The sequence below is a fragment of the Papaver somniferum genome, chromosome 4 (genome assembly GCF_003573695.1).
Source record: "Papaver somniferum cultivar HN1 chromosome 4, ASM357369v1, whole genome shotgun sequence".
NCBI lineage: Eukaryota > Viridiplantae > Streptophyta > Magnoliopsida > Ranunculales > Papaveraceae > Papaver > Papaver somniferum.
The window spans coordinates 90,948,302-90,975,763 of record NC_039361.1 but is presented as its reverse complement, the minus strand read 5'-3'; the positions used below and the strand labels follow the sequence as shown (position 1 = coordinate 90,975,763).

The 27,462-nt window shown below is 36.7% G+C and overlaps 2 protein-coding genes across 21 annotated transcripts; one reads left to right on the top strand and one right to left on the bottom strand.

Moving 5' to 3' along the window:
* Positions 1–8,612: 8,612 nt before the first annotated feature.
* LOC113276109 lies at positions 8,613–13,464 on the bottom strand. Of its 20 annotated transcripts, none has more exons than XR_003323987.1 (10): positions 13,326–13,464; positions 12,707–12,848; positions 12,496–12,547; positions 12,261–12,345; positions 11,750–11,796; positions 11,120–11,230; positions 10,884–10,941; positions 10,457–10,784; positions 9,601–9,793; positions 8,613–9,306 (listed from the first exon to the last, which is right to left on the bottom strand). XR_003323987.1 is itself a non-coding variant. In XM_026525690.1 (7 exons), exons 2-7 carry the CDS (start codon positions 12,745–12,747, stop codon positions 10,500–10,502), a joined length of 432 nt encoding a protein of 143 aa, XP_026381475.1. In that variant the 5' UTR covers positions 12,748–12,848; positions 13,326–13,464; the 3' UTR covers positions 9,798–10,499. The 20 variants fall into 20 exon arrangements, 3 of the variants coding, with proteins under 3 accessions (XP_026381475.1, XP_026381477.1, XP_026381476.1); XR_003323993.1 differs by having other exon boundaries at positions 10,457–10,648; XR_003323990.1 differs by having other exon boundaries at positions 10,457–10,648; positions 11,160–11,230.
* Positions 13,465–15,512: 2,048 nt separating this feature from the next.
* LOC113272796 lies at positions 15,513–17,498 on the top strand. Its single transcript, XM_026522594.1, has 4 exons — positions 15,513–16,057; positions 16,195–16,338; positions 16,532–16,731; positions 17,437–17,498. Exons 1-4 carry the CDS (start codon positions 15,513–15,515, stop codon positions 17,496–17,498), a joined length of 951 nt encoding a protein of 316 aa, XP_026378379.1.
* Positions 17,499–27,462: the final 9,964 nt, after the last annotated feature.

Below are 27,462 nucleotides of genomic sequence, written 5' to 3'. Positions count from 1 at the left end.
AGTAGGGGCAACGAAAGGAAACATGCGTGCGAAGAAATACACGGAAGATATTTCAAAGGGAGAGCGGAAACAAGTAAGACATCAAGGAAATTAAAAGAAAAGAAGACAAACCTCTAAGTTCCTTATTCTTTTTGCTGAGATTCTCAGCCAAGGTCTTTCCGGCATGGACATCAGCTTGCAGCCTAGAAACTTGGCAAGTAAGTTCCGGATGCTGGAACTAGATTCTAAAAAACCTTCAGATTGGATAACACGGCGCCGCGATTCCTGAACAGAGGAAAGGACGCTAGTAAGCGAAGAGTAGAAAATGGGGAAGCTAAGGAAAGAAAAGAGATAAGGCATCCACCAGGCAGTCAAAGGCAGCGCTAAATGTTGGGCCTAGTTGAGCGAAGATCTCGTTCTTATCCGATTTGTCTGGGGGAGAATCACTTAAAAGCTTGATAAGAGATTCGCATAGACGGCGTTGAGATGGATCCGTAGAAGATAAACATGCAAGTTGAACAATACCAAGCAGAGGACTCGCCCCTGAACCATACCCATCAGAAGCATGCACTTCAGGAGTAACGTCATTCTCATGAGAAGAAGTATCTGTACAAAGAGGAGAGGTAGTCACTACAGTGCTAGGAGAAGAGATAGCTGTAGAAACCCCGGAGAGAGAAAAAGTAGGACAATCCGTAGTTGCAGGTATGGATGCGAAGTCAGAAATAGATATATCTTGGAGGGAGGCAATAACTTCCTTTGTAGAAGAAGTGATAGCTTAGGTATTTACCACCAACTCTGTGGAAGAGGAAATCATGACAGAGGAGAGAAGAAGGGGATTCGAAAAAGCTAAAGTGACAACGTCCATACAAGGGTTCTGAGTTAATGAAGAAGTGGAAGATATTGATGGAGCGATAATGTTCGCTTGAGCAGAAGTAATAGGACAAGGGAAGACAGTTGTATTCGCTTGAAGTAAAGGAATATTACCATGAACGGAGGAACTAGTTGTCTCGCTCAAAGGACGGAGCTAGGTTGCATCTTGAAACTAAGAAGAGCCAGTTGAGTTTTACTCACTGGAGGTTGTTTACTTCTTTTGACCTTATTCTCGGCCAAAGTCTCTCTCGCGGAAGCCTGCAAGTAACAATGCTAATAAGAAACATCTTCAACAATATTGTTTACAAGAAAAGGATGTTTCTTACTACCTTGTCACACGAAGCCTTCCTCTTGAGATTTTTGTCATCTTTGGGTTTTGAAGAAGAATTAGGGTTTGGAACGACAATGCGAGATTTGATACAACAAAACCAATATGGGAATTATCATAAATATCAACAGTAATAGAGCATCAATGGTGATACATAGAAAACAACAGCAGAAGAACGGCAGTAGAAAATATAATGAACTAAAGACGAAACATATGCAAAAAAAAAATAAAATAAAAACCCTTGTGGAGAAGCCATGGAACACCAGGACCGGCGGGAGTAAAAGGAAATGGAAGAAGATGAAGATGCAGAGAAAGTTGAGATTTGACGAGGAAGAGAGAGTAAAGAAACGTAAATTCCTCTCCCCAATAGGGATTAAATAAGGAAGAAAATGACCGGCTGAACTAGGTGGAAGAAGAGACCTGTCAGTAAAAAATACAAAAACAAGTACGTGGGAACGGTTGCGTCCAAAATCTGGAAACTTGTCGGTCAAAGAGAATATGAAAATATTGATAGGATGCGGTAAATACTATTCAAGGGTGCGAAGGAATGACTGAGTGAAGTTTCTCTCATCGCTCTTTCTTCAAATCAAGATCGGTAAGAGAAGGGGAAAATATAGGGGAAAAATATCGCACACCTAACTAATCGTGCGAAGTTGTCACTATGTACGGGAACGAAACCTTTCTCACAGAGTATATTCTGGATGACGAAGTATATGACGTCACAAAGTCACGAGTAAAGTATCGGAGTTGAGCGAAGTTAAGGAACACGTGCGATAAAACCTAATGTAAGTGTGTGAAGCCATCGCGCACCAGATCCGAAAAGAGTGGGCTTTATTAGTTGTCCTCCACAATGTAAACTTCTATATAAACGACCAACCACCACTGTGTTGAGAGAGGTCTTTTTTGGGTGAGCTAAGTTAGAACTTTAAGAGAGAGAGTTATTTGTTTTCCAAGTTAGGGTTATGCTCTATCTATTGTATTGATTTCTAAAGCTTAATAAAATTCTTTTAAGTGTTCTTCATGGTTTCATAGTTTATTCTATAGATTATTATTAGGGTGTAAGTGTGGGATTTCCTGCAACTGCAGTTCTCTAGATAGTTCTATCTAGACTCTTCTCCGCACTCTCAACTTGACCGATATTACAAGAAAATTCTAGAGAAAGAATTCTCTAGATAACACGTGATGAAAAGAAGGCCTAGAAGACTCTAGTTTGTACTGAGCTTTACTTAGAGTAGATGATTATTGGGCTTTACTTAGCCCAGGAGACTAGCCGTACACTCATCGAGATTATTCTAGAATAATCACAAATTAAATGTTTTTGTTAGATCAAAATCAAAGACCATTACAAATTAAGAGGAAGGTGTTAGAACATGAAATTTATAATAGTCTGGAACGTTCTAAACAAGTGTAGAAAAATATTAAAAACAAGCACTCTAAAATGTGCTAGAGTTGCCTAGGCTATTAATGTCATCTGATAAAGCCAATTTGAAGAACGTGCTAGTCTTAATGGTACTGGATTATTCTTGAAATGTAAGGCCGGTTAAATAGCTTGGAGAAATGATAGTAGCTAGTCTTCTAGAGATGGTGTGAGACTAGATAGTAAGAGAGACTTCTAGAATTAAGGAAGTCGGTTCTTGTAGCCTATAAATAGGCATCAATTTAGTACTCCCGTCAAAAATTAATTGAGCTATTTGTAGTTTGCACAATTTTTTTTAAGACAAGGAAGAAATGAGAATAGTTTGCATGATTTTTCGTAAATTTTATACCGGAGCTATCAAATTATTTATACCTCAATTATTTGTGAGACGGGGGACCCGGACCAAGAGGTCTCGCGCTAACTCCGGCATGCGCCTTAAAAGTAACATTTTTTATTTGCTATCAAATTATTTATGAGGAATTTCCTGTTTAGTCCATAAAATCCGATCCGGGTTAGTCTGTAGTCCATCCAGAAAAAACAATTAATAGGAGATCCAAAAAAGTTCTGGTCTTTGCAAAAAGACCCGAGTACCCTTTTTATTATACGTGTGAATACTAAATAACCAACCTCTCTCTGCAATTCTTCCATTAAACAACTTTTCTCTGTTACTTCCTCTCATTTTTTTTCTACCTCATCGTATTCAAGTGATCTTCTTAATCGATCATCAACAAACAAAAGAAAAATCAACGACAAAACCCTAGATTTGATGAAATCATTACAAAAATCCGTTGAAACCATCACAAAATCAACTGAAAAAATCAGATCTAAACGAAAAATCGTATAAGATTGACATAGTTGTTCTGATGGAGATTCATTTTGGATCTGATTTTATGATTCCTTTTCCTGTTACTCATAAATTCGTTTTCCTACTGAAATTCTCGAAGTATTGGGATCTGAAATTCTCGAAGTAAATGGTTAAAAAAGATTGAAAGAAACAAGTACTCCTGATTCTCAACCAGGGTCAAAGAATCAGAAGAAGAAATCTACTTGTGAAACCAAATCAAGAAAGAACAACGAATCTGTTAAGAAGGCGAAATCAAAGAAACCTGGTGTTTCTGCTAAAACAAGGTAATGCAATCCAACATGTGTACTGTATGATTTTTGATTTTTAGTAGAACCATTAAATCAAACAGTACATATTAATATCCTTCGACACATATTGATATGAGTTGTGTGTTGTGTACGATTCGATTGTACATATCAATATGTATTGTTGAAAGTACTTACTAGGATATGTACTGATGGTTATATTCAATAGTACATATCGATATTTATTGGCAGTCATACTGATGTTCGTGTTGATATGTAATGTTAGTTATACTGATGTTCAAAATATCATTATGTATCCAATATGTTCTGTTGGATATCTAGTAGGTACATTTTGATATGTTATGTTGGATATCTGGTTCTCCATTTTCGTCTGGAGCCATGGCTGCTGATGGTTTGCCTGATAGAAGTCATTTTGGTGGTGTTGGGGGTTGTGTTAGTGGGGGAGAATCGTATCAGGACCATATGGAGCTGGTGCGTTCAACTAGTGTACATGGATGGTCCTCAGATCTTCTGAACAGGTCATCATTACCTGAATCGCAAGGTATGTAAGTCTCCATTTATATGAATGAGTTTGCTTTCTCAGAGCTTTGAGAAAAAACTCTCTGTTATGTACCTAAAATGAAACCAAATTTTCACATTCTTAGATAAGCCTAAAGGTCATTAATCGGCATAGGATCAATGACCATATCTATATGTACTGGATAAACCCTTGTACCTAGATGCTTATATACCAACAAAAAACATGTTATATGTGTTTATGAAAACGAAAAGGATACTTTTATGAAAATGAAAATGTGAAGATTTACCAACTGTTTTCTAGGTTCAGAAGTTGTGGATTTTATGTCTAGAGGACCAACACATGGAAAGAAATGAGAAACATGGTCAATCTTGAAACGTGGTACGTTTTTTCACTTTAAACTGTAATGCATCCTGTTGTTAAGTTGTGTTGTATTAAATCTTCACTTTGCTATTGATCATAGTTCAATCACAAATACTGAATGCAAGAATGTTTGTGCATCTTCAAGGATTCATGGAAGAAGTTAAAACTATTGCTAGGAGTTCGATTGGTGAGTATTTTTTTTTATAAATATGTACTTAGGGAAAGAGTGATTATTTGATGTAGTACATATAAACTCCTAGCATGGTTCTTCTTGAATATATCCTACAGTACATATCGATATGTACGTAAGGTAAAATTTATTCGTTAGTGATGTACATGTCGATATGTACAGTAGTTTATGCCTGACATGATCCTAGAGTATGTATCAACATGTACTTAGGAAAAAAAGGACTTGTTGATGCAATACATATCAATATGTATTTTATGCTTAAATACAAGTAGTTACCACCAGTAGTACGTATCAACATGTACTGTTGAATACCTGGATTACATTAGTATTAGGTACATATCAACTTATACTACCTTGCAAAAATATGTACTAGAACATATCATTGTATTGAGATACTGGATTACCTTAGTATTAGGTACAGGAACATATCATTATGTACTCGTTGATCCTACACTAGATAATGATATGTAATGGGTGAAAGCAGTAGATACTAGATATTGATATAAACTTATCAATTTGTTGATATGTACTTGTTAATGTGTACTGTTATTACTTTTTGTTTGATACTAAGTTGCTTTGTAATCTATATGTTGATGTTTCTCTTTTTCGCACAGGTCATCAAGTGGTGGAACATGTCGTATCTGGGATGTTGTAGGTACTCATAGTTTATATTCCAAGACCTATTGACCCCGCAGATGATGAGTTTGTTTCTTCATATATTGACTTGTTTATTAGGCGTTGGGAATTTCCAACTTAAGGGAATATGCAAACTCACCGCAGGAAAGAACAATGACCCTTCATCAAGCACTGTTATGCAGAGACATCAAATACTATGGTGTGTGTACAATGCAAACGGAACTGTTTTTGTCATCATAAAAATAAATTTAAATCCAAGACATGAAGACTTTAAAGTATGCCAACATTACTGACAGTGGATATTCATATGTATTGGTATGTACGACGTAATTGGGTTAGGTTTTAGTTGGCAGTACATATTAGTATGGAAATTTGAAATCTTATAATGTAAATGGTGGATTATGTTGCATTGTTTGTATTTTTCTTTTTTTTTTTGGTTTTTTTCTCTTAACTATTATATGTAGAGTTATATTGATGTTCTATATTGTCAGTGTGAAAACTGGAAAAAGAGTAAGAAGCCTTGAATACGGGCAGTACATATTTGCATGTACTGTGAAAGATGATGCACAATAAGAAAATTGGAACTTATACTCTGAATTTTTTTAGGGAACAAGGGCAGTAATACTATAAATTATGTGTTGTTAACAATGATAAGCAGTTTTTCATTAATAAAACAAAAGATAATGCAGACAATTTGCACCATGGAAGCGGAGAAAAAGGCGTAAAATTATCCATGATATGAAAGCCTTAACCAGACCCTGGAAAAAATATAGTTTTAAAACAACTCTTACTCAGAAGTTACGTATATTTTTACACTTATTGGAAAAAAAGAAATAAAACTGATTATCCGACTAACAAAATACATCCTCCCTGGAAACACAACAAGTACAACATGCTCAAGTTTATTCTGTTAAGAAATATATAATGCCACCAATAATAACTAGCATGAAATTCCGCCAGATGAGCCTTCTTATTCTTTTTGAGTGTGATAATCTGGTTTGCGCTATTCAGGAGTTATCTCTGCCAAAGACAAGTGTGGTTGCGCAATTCACTGGCACGTAGAACCTGTTTCTCCAACTGATGACACACGTCAGGTAAGTATTACGCCAGATGAGCCAGCTGACAAGCCTTATGCTCTTCGCAGTACATCAAAATATGTACTAAATTGACAGAACAAAAACAACATAATGAATCCATGAACTGAAAGATTGTAGATCAAAATCATTACAGAATCCAACTCTAAGTCTTTTTTTCTTACAGTAATTAAATTGATATTAATTTATTATCTTCTGGTTGGAAAATGCTTTGTTTTTTCGTGGCTATCAATTATTGTACCCATGCAAATTTCCGAAAATATAATTATATGATTCAATTTAAAGCACTACCAAAAACTTTTATTCAGTCTCCATATAGATGTGATTCTATTCAGTTTCCAATAAGATGCAAGTCTATTCAGTCTCCATATGGATGCAACTCTGTAAACTTTATACATGCACGAATAGTTTTGTTAGAAAAAATTTACCTTTCTCGACCGGTATTTCATTTCGAACTTGGTTGTTAGCTACTGTTTCCGTGGTGCTTATCTCGGAGCCTGAATCGGTTGGAACCAGTAAAACACTTGCCAATCCAACTGATGCTTTATCCTTACTATCTAGCATCTGGTTCTAGATCTACCAAGGACCAATATCAGATAACATAGAGAATTACAGGTGCAGATGTTTTCTGCATTGTCTGAATCATCATGCACAACAATATATATACCAATATAATCTGTAAAGTAGAAAGTTAAAACCAATATTGATATGTACTGAGTGAACCCTTCTAGTACATATTGATATGTACTGAGTGAAACCCTAGTACATATCAAATTTTGCAATTTCCAACTAATACTGATCGCGAATAGAAAACAAAATTGATTAACTTACCTCTATATGTTCACTGGACACAAGGTGCGTCATATTACAAGGGAAATCCTTATACATATTGATGTTTACTAAGTGAAACCTTGGTACATATTGATGTGTACTAAGTGAAACCTTGGTACATATTGATATGTACTGAGTGAAACCTAACGCATCGAGACACTTTTCAAAAACATACATTATATATTACTTACATAATATTGCACCAAGGACTTTGGTCCAAGGAGTAACATCTGGATCTCAGGTGGGACTACTCATATCAACATGTACTGCTTAATCTATTGATATGATATTGCTAAACTCATGCACAATAGATAATGCAAAAGAAAAAAACTAAATGATGTTTTCGTTTTAAGACTCTAGGGTGCGCATACGCATTCCCAATAAAATCTTAATTTGGCTAACGAAACATGACCATATTCCTGTCTCGTAAGTTTCTCTTGGTACCTAAAATGTGGTCTTAGAAATGAAATGAACAAAACTAATGTTGGTACCTAAATAGTTAAAGCCAATACATAATTTCCAAATCCCGTAGACAGTGTTCACTAATGTAATTCCAAGACCTCGTGTCTCTAGAATTCTAACCACAAGTACTTGACCATTTCTCTAGTTTTTTAATTTTAAATTGATGTTCAGGGGATAAAAAAACCCACCTTTCCCTTGTGTTTGGCATCTACTCTAGCATTGTGTTCCTCTCACTATCTTCTTTTCCTAACATTTTATCCTTCGCCACCATTACAACCCCATTTCCGCCGTCTTTACTGTTAACACATAGGACAAGTACCAAATGCAAAATCAGTACATGAACATATGTACCGCGAAAGCACTACACAACAAATATGTACTGCGAAAATCAGTACAGGAAAAACATGAATTCATTCTTTTTATTTAAGCTAATATCTCAAGTGCAATCCCAACAAATCAAAAATGTTTAAGCTAACTCAACAGATCACCATACAAAAAATTCCAAAAACAAAAAAGCTCCAAAAACCAAATCGATCCTATAAATTAATTGATCTTTCAAGAAATTTTTTAAAATTAACCACACCTAAATAAAAATTAAACATGAATAACATACCTAAAATAATCTGAATTAATCAAATCAGGAAAAACAAGTTTCAATCACCTACGAAAGAAGAATATAAAAAAGATCTTTGAAAACCCTAAAAATTATTTTTCCCTTTTGAAATCAAAAGGTGTTTAAAATCAAAATTAGGAAAATTATAAGAAGAGTAGAAGACTTAGCTTTTGAAACAACAATAATGGTCCACTAACGAGTATTATTTTGTGATTCTGTGAAACCTCATCTCCATGAATAGCCAGAGTGTTGATAAGATTACAAAATCTCGATTACATAGGATTTAGTTGAAAATACGGATGGTATCCATATGTACACATCCTATGTACATATCAAATATAAAATGAGAACAACGACGATTCACCATTATCGACTCCTCCGGATTTAGTTTGTAGAGGGACTTGGAATCTTTGGATTTTTTCCATAAATCACCATCGTCATCGCCAGAGCTCTCCAATTTGTGAAGAACGAGCTGATAAAACTGAATTAAATTTGACCAGAAGGGTTGTTTAGGCATTTAGAAAAGTACACATTATAGCTTCCACACGTATTAGGACCATCGATTAAAAAATCTGGTCCAAAAACATATTTTTGGACCAGCGAGTAGAATTATTTTAGTGTTGGACTACACACTAAACGGTTCTTTGTAAACTGGATTAACCAGTAATTCCTAGATTATTTATAGCTCAATTATTTGTGGAGCGGGGGACCCGAACCAAGAGGGCTCACGCTAACTCCGGCATGCGCCTTAAAATGCAAGGCGTACCAAGGGGGCTCGGGCTAACTCCGACACGCCTATTAGTATTGAGTAGTGGCCATGTGGTTCTTATTCTGTCAAGAGTATAAAGAAATTGTACATCTATTGCTTATGTATGTTCCCTCCTTCCCGTCACTTTCTGCAATCACGATTAACATCAACTCCGTTAGTCCATTACTATGACTGTCTATCTATATTGTTCCCGATACTTTAAAATACTCCGTAAAAAAAACAACAGCTACATAGAGAACGGAGGAGCATTAAGAAAAATTTAAAGAAGTGGGAAAATGCTTAAATTACAGATTAGTCAGCACATTGTTAATTACCCATCTCCCCCTTAAATTATAAGGATAATAAAAGAAGTATAATGTCATAGATAAGGAATGGTGATTTCAAACGATAAGATAAAACAGCATAAGATGGCATATATTACCGCATAACACCAGGAAAGAATGAAGAAAGGAGAACTCATTCTCATTGCTTGGGTACCTCTAAGGCTTGTTTCTTTCTTGCTCCGTAGATACCTGGGGTAAATCCAACTTATATATGCGCCAAATAGGAAGGTATGATGCTGACGTGAAGAAGCTCTAGAGTATGCGTAGAAGTAGCAAGAAAGATGACAACCACTGATAGATGTTGAAAAATAAAATCACTAATTAGTTCATTTTTCATGTTGCTGACATTTATCGTATATCAATTTAACGCAAGAAGAGACAATTCCTGATCCGGTAAATTTGTTTAATGCCCAGCAGGAATCCCGCGAGGGCTCATATGAATCAGAAATTGGTGCATAACTGAATCGACAAAGAAAAATCCAACGTGTTAGCTGGAGATAACCAACTGAAACCATCTTGAGTTTATGCTTCACTGAGAAACGATGTTAAGATCGCACATTCTCTTTTCCCCATCCGCATCCCCGAAAATGAGGAAAATTAACACACATTCGATTCGTTATATTGGAAAGAGTTTGTATCAAAATGCAATCCCAGTAGTCGAATTCTGGTACTGGTGGTAAAGGGGAATTTATGGTACCAACTTTCAGATCAGTGTTTCCCCCACCACTCTAAAATCCTATACATATGGTACCAGCGGAGTCCTTGCTGGATGAAATTTCCGCTATAAAGAAAGTTATGGTTACTACAATTTCGTAAAAATACAAAACACATATCTACCATTAAAAATAACCGTTTGAGAACTAAACTTACACAACAGCCAACAGTAGTAATTACAGCGGTCTTAAGTACTTTCATGAGTTTTTTATAATAGCATAGTAGATTGATTAGCAATACCTGCCTTTCACCAACGTAATCGCCTTTGGCTCTTTCATCATCATCAATGGTTACAAGTTATAACAATTTGGGTCTTTTCTGAAGGAAAGGTAGGTCCAGTACTTGTACATATAACTCCTTTTTCGTTTCCGATCCCAAGCAGTAGATACAGCAGCACCAAAGCCAAGTCGATACTAAGCATTTCTGTGATATCTGCAAAAAATGGTACAGAGAAAGTGGGATGCCAAAAAGAAAGTACATGAACCCAATTGTGATTTTGATATTCTCGTACTGTAAAAGATTTTAGAATGACAAAGCATCTTGCAAATACAGACTAAAAATAACCTGCCTACAACAAGAAAAAAAATAAAAGAAATTAATAATCGACTTGAAAACAAAAAACAAATCTAGGTTTTGATAGTGCAAACAAAAAGAGGATAGAGAATACCGGAGTTGTTGCCGACAGAGAGAGGCCGCGTTCAGTCGTGTGCACTTCTTGTGATGATCTGCAAACACAAACAAATAGAAACACGGTTCGGATTCAAGGGTATGTAGTGTAAGAAAATGATAATTTCCTTTTAACCGAAATTATCTTTTGACCGAAATAACAAACCAAGATTGCTAGTTCAGTATGCATGTGCGATGTATGACTAAGAAAGTGCAGATATGAGTCAAAATTGTTACCATGAAAAGTGATAAATATTAAAATCCAAAAACTGTAGACCTGTAAACGAATCTCGGAGATGAGAGCGGACATAAAAAATAATGGTCTCCTACATTCACAGCAAGGAAGTTCTGCAGAAGGATATTATCAGCCTATTAGTTGAGATATTTTAGATGCATTGTGGACGAAAATATGAAGCACGAAAAGAAAAGGCATTAAATACTTATATACAGTTGAGATATTTTAGATGCATTATGGACGAAAATATGAAGCACGAAAAGAAAAGGCATTAAATACTTATATACAATAGTATTTGTAGAATCCGGCTAAATATTGGGGAAAGACCAGACGTGAATCGAACACGTAACCTTCTGACGAAGAGCCAGACGCACTACCATTGCGCCACAGATTTGTGGTTGTGGTTTAAGAGATCTGTCTTAGAATGTGACAGAAGCATCGTGCCTCAAGGCAGGCTGGTAACTCTAACCAGTCGACATTGACACCAGACCGAAACAAACAGCAAGAATGCCAGTTAAAAAAATTGTACATAATACGCTAAGGCACAAAATTGACACATCATTTTTCCCAATTCATAACTGATAGTAGTTATTACCCACCTAAGATTGAGATTTAGCAAGAGAAAAAATCACCTTTGAGAATACTGAAGCTTAAGATAACAGTAATGCTCAACCCCAACCTGCAAACAATCAAGTAACTCCTCAGTTCATTGAGTATGCCTTGAAAAATTAAGTGGACAAATCCCAAAAAAATAATCTCAAGATAGCTTGAAACTCTATAGATACTTATAAGGTGCACTTGGATATTACCATACTTAATGCAAATGTATATCCGCACTCTGATAATCTGATCGAAGGTAGTCTAAAAGTGATCACATAGCTACTCCGAAACCTCAAACTTCTATTTGATGTCTTTATAACAGTTAACTTCCTAGGAACATTTAGCTAAGAACACTATTTAGCTGCCTCATTTTTCAAGAGACTTCAGAGCCGAATTGCATTGTGAACCAACCCTTATATCCGAACATTTCAAGAGACTTCAGAACAGTCGAAAATAGTCATACCTTCTCCTAGCAAAGGACCTTACTGAATGTGCAATCCATAAAAGACCTTACTGAATGTGCAATCCATAAAAGATAAATACCTGCCTTTCTTAAGGAACACACTGGTTCAGTCTTCTTGTCATCAACGGACGGTCCCTTTGAGAGAATTAGCAAGTGCATCACTGCCTGCCAATAAGCAGTTGCACATTTTTGATAATATAAGATATGTCTTACAAAATGAGCATTGAAATTTAAAATTTCCCAGCGACACAACAACTCAACAGAGATGTTCTAAGTAACCAAATTTGTGAAAAGAGAAAAGGAGCAAATCCCAACCTCGGTCCGATCCAGCAACACACCAAACCCACCCAAAGTTCCATGATCCAATCTGGCAAAGATACCCAAGGTATTCAAATGGTTATAAGCAATGATTATATCGCATCACCTGGATAGCATAGCAAGATATGGTGTTCTAATAGCAAAAGCACAACAGCTATATTATTAATATCAAAGAAACAAAAATATTATTAATGGCTGGTGTTCATACCTATGATTTGAAAAACCCATGATTGTTATAGTATCACACATTAGTAAGCCAAAATAGATTTTACGTGCACATGCCCCTTATCAAGGTCAAAATATATACCGTGGTTCTATGTCTGACAGAACCCTTAGGTTTACACTGCAAGCTAGAAAAGACAATTAATTAATGTTTCGCAAGCTGGGCAAAAAACCGGCATAATGGAAGCATTTTTCGTTAATGTTTTCATGTGGGACAATGAATTATGGCCAGAAAAATCCAGTGAGATGAGATACGCAGGGTATTAGCAGCGTTAGAAAGTGGTGGTATCTTTATCTTTCGATCTCTACTCATAGGGTAGTAGTAAATAGGGCACCAATAACATTTATACATCGAGTTAATAAGATATACTAACAAATATTAATGGCGGTCTTAAATTGAAAAAAAAAACATTAAAAAGGACATCAACTGATGTCCTAAAATCGAAAAGAAAACTACGGAAAAATACCTAATCAGTGTATACAAAATCAATTGGCGACAATTCAATTGGCAATCAATTGGCAATCCTAAGAAGTCTTATAAACCCTAAAAACGATGGTCAATCATTAAAAATAAAATAACAACGTAAACAAAAAGCGCCACCAACCTTGTTCTTGAATCTTCGTTGTTCACCAATTCTAAGATGATTGCCTGATATCAACAACCTAACTGTATGGATCGTGCAAATCCTTAAGAACTGCGTAGTTTATATATACCCTTTAACTTAGGGTTTGTTTGGGAGCTCGGAAATGGGATACCATATCCTAGATTAGGTTATCTTAATTTAATTTATGATAACCCGGAGACTGATTAGTTTTAGTAGAAATTGACGTTTAGTCCCAAAGTTACTGGGCTTGGGACGCTTTAGTCCTCTCATCTCAGGCCTAGTACTCTCTAGTCCAAAAAAGCCCCGTCTCAAACAATTTAACTCAAATATGGACGAGTTAGTCCAAAATTGTGACCGATCCCGATTTTCCTATATTTCCAATATCCCGTAACTACCCTTGAGACCATTCCATACATAAAACGAGGATTTGAAATCAAAAAATTTCAGATCTCAAACATGAGTTCAAAACAGGGAGCCGGACAGAGAAGAAATTCGTAGGCCATTTAACAGTTTCAGAGAGAAATTTGGTTGCGATTCAACTTCAGATTACTGGTAAAGTGTAGTTGCGAGATTATTTTTGGACTAGAGATTTGAATTCACGTCATATTTCAGAGATAAATCGATCCAGAATTCAACTTTACAAGTAACAGCGATTTAACAGTTTCATAGAGGTTATGTTGGATTTCACGAATTTTTGATATTTAACGGAATTCAAATTCAGGTTAGTTCTGTTTTGCTTCATCGTTGAATCTCTTTTCTGATATTTAGTTTTTTTTTTTGATTTTATCAGTTGATGATATGAATTCAATCTGTTACATCTTATTGTTTGTATGTTATTGATTTGATTTTTGGTGTATTTTAGCTTTTGATTTTCGGGGAATGATTTTGATTACTGTTTTTTGGTGTTTGGTGTTATGATGCATGATATGAAATCGAACTGATATCAGATCATATGCTTTTGGTTTATTCAATTATTGTTCTAGTAAGATTCTGAAGCTTTTGTTATATCTTCGATTAATCGATGGAGTAGTTTTGATTTGAAGTTTACTGTTATTTGATTTTTGCCTTCGATTAAATGTGTACTTTCCTGTACACTCTTCAAGTTTTAGGTTATGCGAATCTGAAACTATTATTATATCTTTTGTTATATGTAGGTGTATCAAATATGTCTGAGAAGTTTGTTCATGCGGTTTTGAATCATGGTGAACATTCTTCTTCGTTTCGTGTTAATACTTTAATCACCGTTGATGAATTGAAGCATTTTGCCAGTAAGCAGTGGAGGTCTTTGTCCCTTTTGAGTATACGTTTTTCCTATATGGATACTAATCAAGTAGTTTTTATACAAGGTGATATACAACTTCAAGGTTTAGTTGCTCTTGTTATTCAGATGAACAATGAAGATTTCTATTTGAATGTTGATGTGATTCCGAAGCATACTGGTTGTAGCACTAGTTCAAGGTCTTTGTCTCGTTCTAATTCTGGTTGTAGCAGTAGTTCTGGTGCTAGTACTTCAAACTCTTGTGTAAGTGAAAGTCCTAAGCTTGTAAGGGTGGTCGATCATGATGCGGACAAGGCCAGGCCTCTCATTATCGATGAATGGCGTTATGTTTTTGACAATATTGGTAGAGAATTTGTGGGTGGTGTTAAAGCTGTAAGGATTGTTGTTGATCAATAAAAGATGTGTACTGGTTAAAGATTCTTATTCTTAAAAACGACAAGACTCAGTTTTACTGCGAAGTGCGAAGAAGATGGTTGTGGTTGGAGGATTCACTTTGGGCCTGTGAATGGTGACATTTCTCGGTTTGTGCTGAAAGATTCTAACGTTATTAACAGGTTAGTGGTGTTCACTTGTTTTTTTGATCCATGTTATTGATTTTTAGGTTTTAATATGTAAACTTGTTTTAGGTGTACATTGTGGTGCACATTACTTATTGTAGGCTTTTTGGGTGGCACTTGTGGTGTAAATTTTATATTCTTGCTTGGTCTGTGCTTTCTTTTTGCATGTGTGTTGTTGTTTTTGAGATTTTATTAAGTTTACAATGTGGTGCACATTACTTATTCCAGATTTTTTTTTGTAGCTGTGGTGTTGGTTTGAGGTTGAAGAGTCCTGTGGTGACAACCAAGTTAGTTAAGCATTTGATCGCTGATAGTATACAGGGTGATCCCACTTTAAAACCCAAACAGATCATGTCACTCTTTAAGAAGACTTATGGGTCCAATATTAAGTATCACCATGCCCGTAGAGGAAAAGAAGCTGTATTTGAAGATCAATATGGTGACGACGAGAAGTCTTATAGTGATTTAAATTGGTATGTGAAAGCCATTGAGCAAACTAATCCTGATAGCTTTGTGAAAATTGAAGTTGATGAAGAAACTGGAAGATTTAAGCGGATTTTCATCTGTTTCGGTGCTTGCAAGCATAGCTATAGGTATCTCAGGCCCATGATTTACTTGGACGCTACTTTCCTCATTGGTAGATTCAGGGGTACTTTGATGGCTGCAACATGTGTCAATGGAAATGATGGTTTTTACCCATATGCCTTTGCTATTGTTTTATCTAAAAACAAAGACAATTGGTTTTGGTTTCTGGATAATCTTCAACAAGTGGTCGATGATCGTCCGATTGTTTTCCTTAGTGATCGTCACGAAGGACTTCTGCAGGGCATTCCAAGAGCATTTCCTGGTTCATATCAAGCTATTGCTTTTACCACATCAAGTGCAATCTCCCTATTGTAAAAGGTGATGTGAATTACAATGTCGTTATTGATTTGTTTTACAAAGCTGCTTACTCTTACACAGCAGCGAACTTTGAAGAAGCTTTGCGGGGCATGCATGCAATTGGTTGTGGACATGTTGCTAATTATCTCAGGACCATTCCAAAGGAGAAACGGGAAAATGCATTTTTCCCTGTATGCAGATATGCTGCTCACTCTTCATCTATTGCAGAGTCATTCAATAACTGGATTCTTGAGTTCAAAAAGCTGCATGCTTTTTCTCTTCTCGATGCGATACAGTGAGTTTTATGTTTAGTGTTTCATTCACTTATTTTTTACTGTCGCACACATGGATTTGCTTGATGTGTACATACTTGTACACATGTTATATCTGTGATTCTGCAACTGTGTGTACATTGTTATACACATGTTTTATTTGTATTTATTCTATATCATGTTTTGATTTTATGTTTTGTGTTTTTATTATCTTAGTTTGAAGGTTATGCAGATGAATTCTAAGAGAAGGGTAGAAGGTCTTGAAAATTTTAACACTAGGCTCACTCCCGTATACGAGGATTTACTAAACGAGAACATCAACATTGGTCGTACTTGGACTGTTGTTGAGTCTATGGAAAGATTGTATGAAGTCAGGTCTCCCCGCACTCATTCTGTAGATCTGTTGGAGAGAACTTGTACGTGTCACAAGTGGCAAGTAAATGGTTTTCCCTGCGCACATGCTTATGCTGACATTCAATCTACAAGGGAGGACATCTATTCATTTGTTGAGCCATACTTCAGCACTGAATGGTACAACAGGACATACCAAGAGATCATCTTGCCAATCCCCAATTATGACAAGCCGCAGTCTTATGATCCTAGTGATAGGATTATTGTTCCTATTCCTGTGCCTCCACCCGGTAGACGAAGAGAACAACGTTTCAAGAAGGCTTGGGAGAAGCAAAAGAGGCCTATGATGTGCACAAAGTGCTTCACTCTTGGTCACCACAACACGAGCTACCTGCCCCATGCCTTGATGCTTTTTATTATGTTTGATTTGTTTGAAAGATTCTATGTTTTTTGGTTTTTACTTTTGGTAATGTCTTTTCATTTTTATTCATGGATAATTAGTGTCAGGATCTGTGTACCATTATGTACACCTTCCTGTGCACTTCACTTTTCTTACCTGTCTTTTTACATGTGTAGCATTATGTACACCTTGTTGTACAATGGATGCTACTAGTTTATTTTGTTTAGTAATATTCATTTTTTTTAGTTCTAATGCAGTAATTAGTTTTTATTTTTGTTTTAATGATTGATACTAGGTTATTACTTTTCTATTTTATTTTGTTAGTACATGTGTACCATTATGTACACCTTCTTGTACCATTGCCTGTCAGATTTTCTACTCTGTCAGAAACTGTGCACAATCATGTACACCTTAATATTTCCTAACCTGTAATACATACTTTAGTACTGACACAAGTCTATTTTCAAAACATCAATATTGAAACTAATAAAAACATTAATTCAAGGTCTTTATAATAGTGACAAGTCTTAAACAGAAAGTTGAAAACTTAAATTTGTCTGAAGATTAAAAATGTTTAGAAGAAATTCAGAAAGTGATCTTGAATGAAGATTAAAAACTCTTCTTCCTCTTCAATGGTTGCTTTCCTGTAGTCTTGCGCCACTGATTATGCTCCTCGTCCTTCGCTATATAATCCCACACCTTTTCATACCATCCGACTTTTGTCAACATCTTGGCCACCAATTTTGATCTCATTTGCTGACAAATGTCTTCGGCCCTCTGCTGACCTTTTTCCATACCTTTTTTGTTGTCTTCATACTTCGTTTCATAATAACAAGTATATATTAGACAGTCCGGGTTGATTCCTTGTGAAGGGCATGTCATGATGTTTAATTCGTGCTCTTCTATAGGTGGGTGACCCTTCAATGCTCTCTTCTTATTGAGTTCCACTTGTACCACATCTGCTAGTTTCTTTGCATCGTCTTTATATGACTGCTCATTTTCTGAGTGTAACGAGTTATACCATTTCCATTCCTTAGCTTCGAAATCAAAATTCAAAAGCGACCAGTGCAATCCCATCCTCGTTTGATCTGTAGAGTGATTGATAGGGATTACAAGAACTTCCAGATTCTCAGGCATGTCTCGTATGAAATCAACCACAAGCTTTTGCACCTCGCTGGTGACATTATACTTGACATAGTACTGCAATTAATAATTTGTTAGAAAACAAAATTAATTAGGCTCACCTTAATCAGAAACTAACAAGCAGTACACTACTACACAAAACTAACAAATCAAACATTGTAGGCCTGAAAACAGACCGTATATCCATGTATGATATACAGGTGTACACCTATGTACACACCTATATAAATCTAACAATCAAGAATTAGCAGACCATGTGTCAATCATAGATGCATATTGGTGTACATCTATGTACATAGCTAAATAAATCTAACAATCAACACTTAACAGACCTTGTGTCAATCATATATTCATATTGGTGTATATCAATGTACACAACTAAAGAAATCTAAAAACACATAGAACACGCCATGTCAATTAGGTGTACAACTATGTACACAATATTAAAGTAACTATATATGACATTTCTTATTTGTTTTGAGAAACTTACACATGCAGTAGGACTCATAATTTCACAGCTCAGGTACTTTTTGTCATCTGGATGACGAATGTATCTCTGACAAGTGCTCTTCTACGTCGATGGATGTAGAACTGGAGTACCTCTTGGTCCAGATATTTGTTGAACATCAGTTCACGAAGTACTCTTCCAACAATCAAAATATCTTCCTTGACTGTTGGATTATCCAGTCTTGTTAGTTGCCAAGCTACATAGCTGCGGAAACATAAAGGAAATGTTAACATGGTGTATAAAGTTGTGCACATAATTTTTTTTATAATATTCAATCATGGTGTTTTGTGAACTTACTCCATGCTTGCATAGTCGAAGAATTTTTTGTACCCTTTTTTTGTCATGTCCTGGTTGCATAGCATGGTACAGTGGTGATAGACGAACATCTGGCAATGGATTGTGAGGACGATATACATCTCCCTTTCTCTTTATTGGGGCAGGATAGCCTGGTTCTTGTCCCACTTTGATCCTCTTGCCTTTTGGATCTGCTTTTATCACAACTCGTTTGGTTTTACCTCGGCAGTGAATTCAGTATCTAGTTTTATTCTTGCATTTCTCTTTTGTGGTGTCTTGGACAACTTTCCAGCGGCTTGTGTCTTCAACATCTCTGCTTCCTTCATCCTCCCTGCTCTTGTCCTCACTGGAGTGGTCTTCTCTTCTTCTACCTCTTGGCTGCTAAAAAATTCACTAGGATTTTGTTTAATGAACTGCACTGCTTCTTCAATGATCCTTTCTCGTACATCTTCATTGGATAATGATTTTTGCGGCGACTCTTCTTTTGGATCTTCTTGGATCAATAATGCAAAGCTTGGACAATCGTGGCGGATCAAGGTTGCCATCTTTTCCTTAACTTCAGATGGTGCCATTCTGTAACAACCTTTTTCAAGCTTTACAAATACAGTTTCAGACAAGTTATTTAGAAGGTCCTCAATTGATGTATAAGTCTCATTCTGTGATTCTTCTCCTTGTGTGAGTAAAAGGACTTATTTAGGATCCAACTGACATATGGCTTCAGCTGCAATTATAGTAGCTTCATCAATTTCAGCTGTTCGAGTGCCATCCATCACATTCTGGTCATCAAGGTTCACTTGGTATTGTTTATCTTCATTGATTACACTTGTCTTTGGCATAAAGTACTAAAAAATGAAATTTTTATGAGAATTTTCAATGGTGTACAGAGTTTTACACCAATGTACAGGTATGTACACAAATTCAGAAGAAGTCATAAAGGTGTACATCCTTGTACACACATACTGAAAACAAAATAAAATAAAATATATAAGCTGAGATCATTTTGTTTATACCTTTGCTTGTTAGCAGCTTCACACCCAGCTACTTTGTCAATTTCATCAGTTTGAGCAGTATCCTGGTCATTAAGGTTCATATGCTCTTCTTGACCTTCAGGGATTTCAACTTCTTTTGGCAGAAGAGTGCTGAAAAAAATGCAATTTTTTTAGAAAATGACAAATCATTAAGGTGTACATATTGGTACACATATATAGAAAATGAGAAGAAATGCGAGCTACACATATACCTCGGCTTGTTACCAGTTTCAGACTCAACTCCTTGGCTTGTTCCATCCTTGCCATCCTCTTCTTCATTTGCCTCATTGGTCTTTGGTGAAGGAGTACTAAAAAGATTCAAGTTTTAAGAAAAGGTATTAGCTTTCACACACTGGTGTACGACTATGTACACACATAAAAAAAGAAATAACTTGCAAATTTAAAAAAGTGATGTTGTACCTTTGCTTTTCAAGAGTTTCAGACGGAACTTCATTCCTTTCAGATTCAGTTCCATGCTCGTCATCACCACCTTTGCTACCCTCTTTGTCATTGTCATGATCATGGATATCACCACCCTTACTACCTGATCGGTTATCAATCGACAAATATAATTTCACTTCCTTACTCAACTACAATAATGTAGAAAGTGGTAGGAAAGATTTCGTATCCACAGGGAGGACTTTATTGTTATGTAATTTTCGGTTTCTAAGATAATCAAGGGGTTTTTTGTTTTAACAAATCAAATAAAATAAAGTAAAGCAAAGTAAATAGTTGGAATAATCAATAAGGAGAAGATATTGGTCATGGGATAGTATCATTCACACGCATGTATTTTTCATCATTGAATAGAATTGATAATTTAATCTCTTATTTATTAAAAGTCCTAGAATACCTTGATCGCAAGAGTATCCCGCTAATTCCCTATTTTCATCACAACCACATTAAAAGATGCATATGTGAATTCTTCCTAGAAAGCAACCCAAAGTGTAAAAGCACAATTAAGTTTAACTCCCTAAAAGCTTTAAGATTTATGGAATAAGACTAATCAAAGCAAACAAACGTGTAAGAGCACTAATTTGTTTTAACCAAGGTTATGATTCATATGTGACTGGTAGGATCTATCACTACAAGCACTAACCACAATTATGCTACTTAAAATCAGGGACAAACAACTTTTACGTATTGAAAACCCTAATATAGCTCTAGAGATGAAAGCAAATCGGATTGATTCCGGACTCAACCAATCAAACAATCAAATCCTAAAACACTATAAACCATGAATCATAAACAATAAAGTTGAGACAAAACTAATCCATAAAATCAAATAACATGCATTGAGAAATCAACTTTTATCCCATAACCAACAAGTGTATTTAGTTACTCATAATAATGGAGTTCATCATCATCATGATCAATAAAATAATAAAGAAGATGAAAGCAAAGCAAACCCTAGAAGTAGTTTTCTCCAAAGCTTCAAAAAGAATAATAAAACTAATAATCCCAAAAGTTGTAGAAATCTTCCTTTTATATCCCTTTGCTTCCCAAAATTAGGTCAAAATTTTAAACCCATTAGATGAAAATCCGCGTGGCCCAAAAGTCATAAAAACCCGTGTAGAAACTCTGCCGAAAAGTCGCCGAAAGTTAGCCGGAGAGTCGCCGGAAAAGTGCTCAGGTGACCGGCAAAGTCCGCACGATCACCGGTCAACGGCCTGAATTGGTCGTGTCAACGAGTCGACTCGGGAAGTCAAACCGAATCAGAGACTCAACTCAGTGATGTCAGATGCTGAGCCTAGTCAGACCTGAGTAAGAAGCTAACTCAACTGACTTGGTTCAGGCTACAATTGCATGCCACTTTGCACATGCCAGAGCTGTGCTGTATAATGATTGTGCATCACTGCTTCACTTCCAGCTTCATCTGCAACCCACTGTTGATTCTTCTTGGCTCTTCACAACATCACTTCTTCCCTGTAATTTTAATTCATTCACAGAACTAACCAATCTCTCAATCCATATCATTCACTGACATCTTCTCTACAGTTCAACTGCAATCATCTCATGCACATCCACTCCATAATACCGCACTCTTATCACAGCTGCAACAACATGTCTTTCTTGATCTCAGCTCAGTTCCAAGTTCCACCAGACAATCACCACCACAGCTGTGTCAGCTCACATTGCTGCTCCATCTCACCAGTTTCATCTCCTTATGCAGCACTGCACACTTCAGAAATGCAATACCAGCTGCAACTCAGCCACCGCTTGCACTGTCCTCATGCTGGCACCAACTGTAGCTTCATTACCAGCTCATAGTTCAATCAACCACTGGATACATCCTTGACCCATACCATTTCATCTCATTATCCACAACAGTTTCCTACTGACTTCCATTCTTGGTCCTATTTCATCCCGGCTTGACTGCAATCAACTCATCTCCTTATTCTTCTTGTCATCTCAGTTGCAACCACCAACTCAGCCTTTCCTCCTTGAACTGCACTGTTGCAGCCACCACATTCTCCTTTCTTGCTGGTTAATAACCATTCCAGCCAACAACTACTTGCTTGCAGTCCCAATCTTTCACAACCATACAAACCACTGTTTCACCCTTGAAAACACACTCACACAGTACCCATTGCAGACCAATCCCCATTTACTCACCATCATTATAGCTTCACCATCTGAGACAACAGCAGCATCTCCTCCTGTAATTACTAACCACTGCCAATTCCATCTCCCAACTGGAATTGCACTTGCACCTGCAACTCATCTTCCTTGTATCACCATCTTCTCTCAGTTTCATTATCTCAGTCCATGACCAACTGCAGCACCAGTTCCATCTGAGCTGCAACAACATCCTCAACTGCGACGCAGCATTCTCTACCTGCAATATCTCAGCTAACCACAGAGTCACCAACATTCCTTCAATGCGCCACCATTACTCAACCTGCAGTTCCATTCTATTGACTCTTCTCTACCATCACAATTCATGACAACCCTACTTCATAATCACTACAAAATTGCAGATGCGACATGCCTGCAAAGCCATCTCCTCACCTCAGCTGTACCTGCTATATCCTGGCAACAATTCACTCCATTTCTTCAACCACGCATTCACTGACAGTATCACCTTGTAGCAGCTCAACAAACCATGATAACTCATTATAGTGGAAACACTTTTCACATATCATAACCTGTAAAAGCCTAGGCATACATCTAGGCGAATCCAAGTCTTCCCTGTACTGCATTTCAGCTTACCACCAATTTTATTCTCCGTTTCCAACATCACCTGCACCTAGTACATCTCTCAACTTCAGTATCAACTTCTTGTTCACCACCAGATTCTACTTCATTGTAGCCTTGTTCTTCATCTCTTTCTTCCCCTGACCTAACTCACCATCAGGACCAAAAATATCAACCATCTGAATCATTTCAAACCCTAATTCGTAAATCAACAGAAAACCCCTCTTTGAGATCTTAAATTTCACACCTAGACATTCACAAATTCGAGATCTGTTTCAAAGTTTCAAACCCATCTTTCTTCTAGTGATTAAACCCTAACTCTGTGTTTCTCCATGTTCTTCTCTTCCGACGAAATCACTTAGCAGAAAACCACCACGATAGCTCTCAATCGATCATATCTTCGATCTGATTCTCTCAGCAGTAACAGCTTCTTCTCAATCTCCCTGAGTTTCTTATCACCACCAACAACAGCATATCTCTCGGTTTCAGACTGAATAATGAGAAGAATTACAACTTCTATGAATTCCAAATTTGTGTAGGAGGTGGAATTGATATTGACACCCGGTACATTAGGATAAGGGACACCCATTTCATCTATGGCCTGTCAGTTTCGCAGAACTGACTGTCTACACTCTTCCTTGCTCAGTTGTCAGTTTCGGGGAACTGACCATTCGTTCTTCGCCTACTTTGCGCAACCTTAATCCGCTCCAAGTATAACTCGCCAGTGAATTGACTTTGTTTCCTTTACGCTCCAAATGGACGTTTTCTCCTTCTTTTGCTCCAAACGACTCCAAAATACCTAATAACTCAAATTCAAAATAAGATACATAATTTACAAGAAAAATAGCAAAGAAAGCATAAATACTAGATATAAAATTAGGTGTTTTAGACACCTATCAAATTCCCCCACACTTAGACTTTGCTAGTCCTCGAGCAAATCAAACAAAACTAATTCTAAAATACATACAACTCCGTGTCGTCGAGGCTACGGTCACTTTTAGCATAAATAACAAGCCTTTAAACCCCTAGGTGTCCCTAGTGGACGAGTTATAGTCTCGTGAAGGTTTACAAGAGGTATGCCTACAAAACCTACTTTTCCAACTTACTAGTTCTCCGAAAAGATAGTATCCAACGCGCTAAGAAGACATAGAAATTCTGCACACTAGCAATAAGAAGTTAGACACATAAATGAACACAATCTCATCCTTAAAAGTTGAGAGAGAAATAACCATCCCTTCTCGAAAGAAAATCGGGTTCGGAGTGATCAAAAGTCTCGACTCTGCCTCACAAGAAAGGGTTTTATGATATTGCTCTCAATAATAAATAGCTCTTTATGGGTCACACATGTGTCCAGGTAGGAATGAAGAGAAAATCCTGCGACACCTTGAATGGTAGGAAGGTAAAAACCCTCCGAAGTATTTTGAAAACCCACATCTTTTATCATTTTGAAAACCATTTTTTCTGACGATCTCTTAGAAAGGAAATCAACCACTTAACGAAGGTGGGAATATGCTTACTTACCTTGTTATCCGTTCGGCGTGCAGTTAGCACCACTCTCACAGCATCCATAGAAACGTCTTCGGTCTTCAATACTTTTCTTCATCTTCGTCTTCGGTCTTCAACACTTGATGATAACTCTTAAACTTCGTTGAATCTTGACAATGTGATTCTTTCCTCTAATTCCTTGTTGCTTGAAACTTCATTATGGATATTTCTTCTTCCATTGGCTTTATTGAATGAATACAAAACCAAAAATGAACTAAACAAACCAAAATATAATACAATGGATTTTTTTTTTTTTGAGAAAATAAAATACAAACTAACAAATGAAAATGCAAAGGCCATGGTATGAGTAATTTACCACTCAATTCTTCACAACTTGTATGTCTTGATATCATAAACTTCTTGAATTCTCATCTTGATAATCTTCACTCTTGTACAATAGTCTTCGACTTGTAAAAATTTTGCTCCTTGTCTTGTTGCTTTACTTGAATCTGAAATCTGCTCATTTCTGTACCGTTGCTCATAAACCTTGAACGTCTTCAACTTTCCTTCGAATTTGTGATGCTCTTCGTTGATGATGATGGTGTTTCTATGGACCCGTTGGTGTAGAGAGAGATAAAGTGGAAGGTGCTAACTGCGAACAAGATTACAAGTGGTATGTAAGTTAGCAATTCGATGTCACCATTCATGATTGATAAAAATAGCACTCAAGAGATCAAAATAGTGCTTCTATGGTGGGAGGTTGGGTAGCTCACCATTCTACCCGGAGTTTACGTACGGTGACACGCATTCTAAAAGCACATATTTAGACAGGTACAAAGAATTGAAGGTCGGTTCCTCTCATAATGTAATATGGGTAGTCTCCACTATAGGGGATCATAAATCTAATACCGAATTCAATCTGCACCTCATTTGCCACTGGGATGGTTAAATCCAACTTTAACTCTCATACAAGTAAGAAACCCGATCACGTTCTCTGTCATCTCTAAGTTCAGTCACTCTTATGAGATTCTCGATGTAATCTTAGCGACATGTATACTATGTGACTCTAAACTAACTACAAGTTGGAGTTTCTTATTCACTAATTTACAAAAAAGTTGAAAAAAAAATAATGCATGAAAAAGGTACAAAGCAAAAGCTTAACCACTCCCCCACACTTAAACTTTACATTGTCCTCAATGTAAATTGAATCATCCAAAGTAAGTCAAGGTGAGAAATTCAAGACAATAAAAAAAAAAAATAAAACAAGACAAGAATACTGAAAAAAAATAAAGGTAAAGATACAAAACCGGTGGGTTTCCTCCCACTTAGCGCTTGGTTTAAAGTCGTCATCCCGACTCTCTCCTTTCTTTCTATGACTCCTCTAGAGGGAGTGCATCTACAAAATTAACTCCTTGCACCACTTCAGAAGAGAAGTTCTCATAGTATGGTTTCAACCGGTGCCCATTAACTTTATACTCCTTGCCTGTAGCAATACTACGAATTTCGACTGCACCATGAGAAAACACATTAGTAACAATAAAAGGTCCAATCCATCGTGACCTTAATTTACCCGGAAATAATTGCAAGCGAGAATTAAACAAAAGCACTTTCTGCCCAACACAAATTTTTTTTCTAGAAATCATATTATCATGAAATGCCTTAGTTTTCTCCTTGTAAATGCGTGAGCTTTCAAATGCATCATTGCGAAGCTCCTCTAGCTCTTGGAGTTGTAACTTCCTTTGCTTTCCAGCCCCATCCATCTCCATATTGCATTGCTTGATAGCCCAAAACGCTTTATGCTCAATCTCCACGGGTAAGTGACAAGGTTTACCATACACAAGCCTAAAAGGAGACATCCCAATAGGTGTCTTGTATGCGGTTCTATAAGCCCACAAAGCATCATTAAGTCGCATGCTCCAATCCTTCCTTGTTGGATTCACCGTCTTTTCAAGTATGGACTTCACCTCTCGGTTGGAAACTTCGGCTTGTCCATTCGTTTGTGGATGATAAGGTGTTGCAATCTTATGCGACACATTGTACTTCCTTAACAAGCTTTGCAAGAACCTGTTTTTGAAGTGAGAACCTCCATCGCTAATTACGGCCCTTGGAATTCCAAACCTTGCAAAAATATTTGCTTGCACAAAATCTGAAACCACTTTAGAATCATTAGTTGGGGTGGCCTTAGCTTCCACCCATTTCGACACATAATCAACAACAAGTAAGATGTAAAAATTCCCATGAGAGTTGACAAAAGGACCCATAAAATCAATACCCCATACATCAAAAACTTCAATAAATTGAATAAAAGTTTGTGGCATTTGATTTCGAGCACCTAGATTGCCTGTTCTTTGGCACCTATCACAAGTTGTGCAAAATTTATGTGCATCCTTAAACAAGGTTGGCCAATAGAAACCGCTTTCAAGCACCTTGTGAGCGGTTTTCTTACTCCCAAAATGTCCTCCGCAAGCATAAGAGTGACAAAAAGACAATATAGAGTTAAATTCATATTCGGGAATGCACCTACGTAATACTTGGTCACTACCTTGTTTCCACAAATAAGGGTCATCCCATATGTATTGGTTACCTAACCTTTTAAGTTTGTCCCTCTCAGCACGAGACAAGTCCTTTGGGATTTGTTTAGAAACTAAGTAATTAACAATATCCGCATACCATGGTTCTCCAAGGGCAATTGAGAATAGTTGCTCATCCGGGAAGCTTTCACGCAATGGGATAACTTCCT

What these genes read in the sequence shown, in the direction of transcription:
- LOC113276109 (XM_026525690.1), bottom strand. Translation starts at nt 12,747, where the DNA reads ATGTGTGATACTATAACAATCATGGGTTTTTCAAATCATAG. An exon ending in ATGGGTTTTTCAAATCATAG is followed by an intron (nt 12,548 to 12,706) that starts GTATGAACACCA and finishes TATCTTTGCCAG; the next exon opens with ATTGGATCATGGAACTTTGG. An exon ending in TGTTGCTGGATCGGACCGAG is followed by an intron (nt 12,346 to 12,495) that starts GTTGGGATTTGC and finishes GCTTATTGGCAG; the next exon opens with GCAGTGATGCACTTGCTAAT.
- LOC113272796 (XM_026522594.1), top strand. Translation starts at nt 15,513, where the DNA reads ATGTCACTCTTTAAGAAGACTTATGGGTCCAATATTAAGTATCACCAT. An exon ending in TCTCTTCTCGATGCGATACA is followed by an intron (nt 16,339 to 16,531) that starts GTGAGTTTTATG and finishes TTATTATCTTAG; the next exon opens with TTTGAAGGTTATGCAGATGA. An exon ending in AGATCTGTTGGAGAGAACTT is followed by an intron (nt 16,732 to 17,436) that starts GTACGTGTCACA and finishes ATTGCCTGTCAG; the next exon opens with ATTTTCTACTCTGTCAGAAA.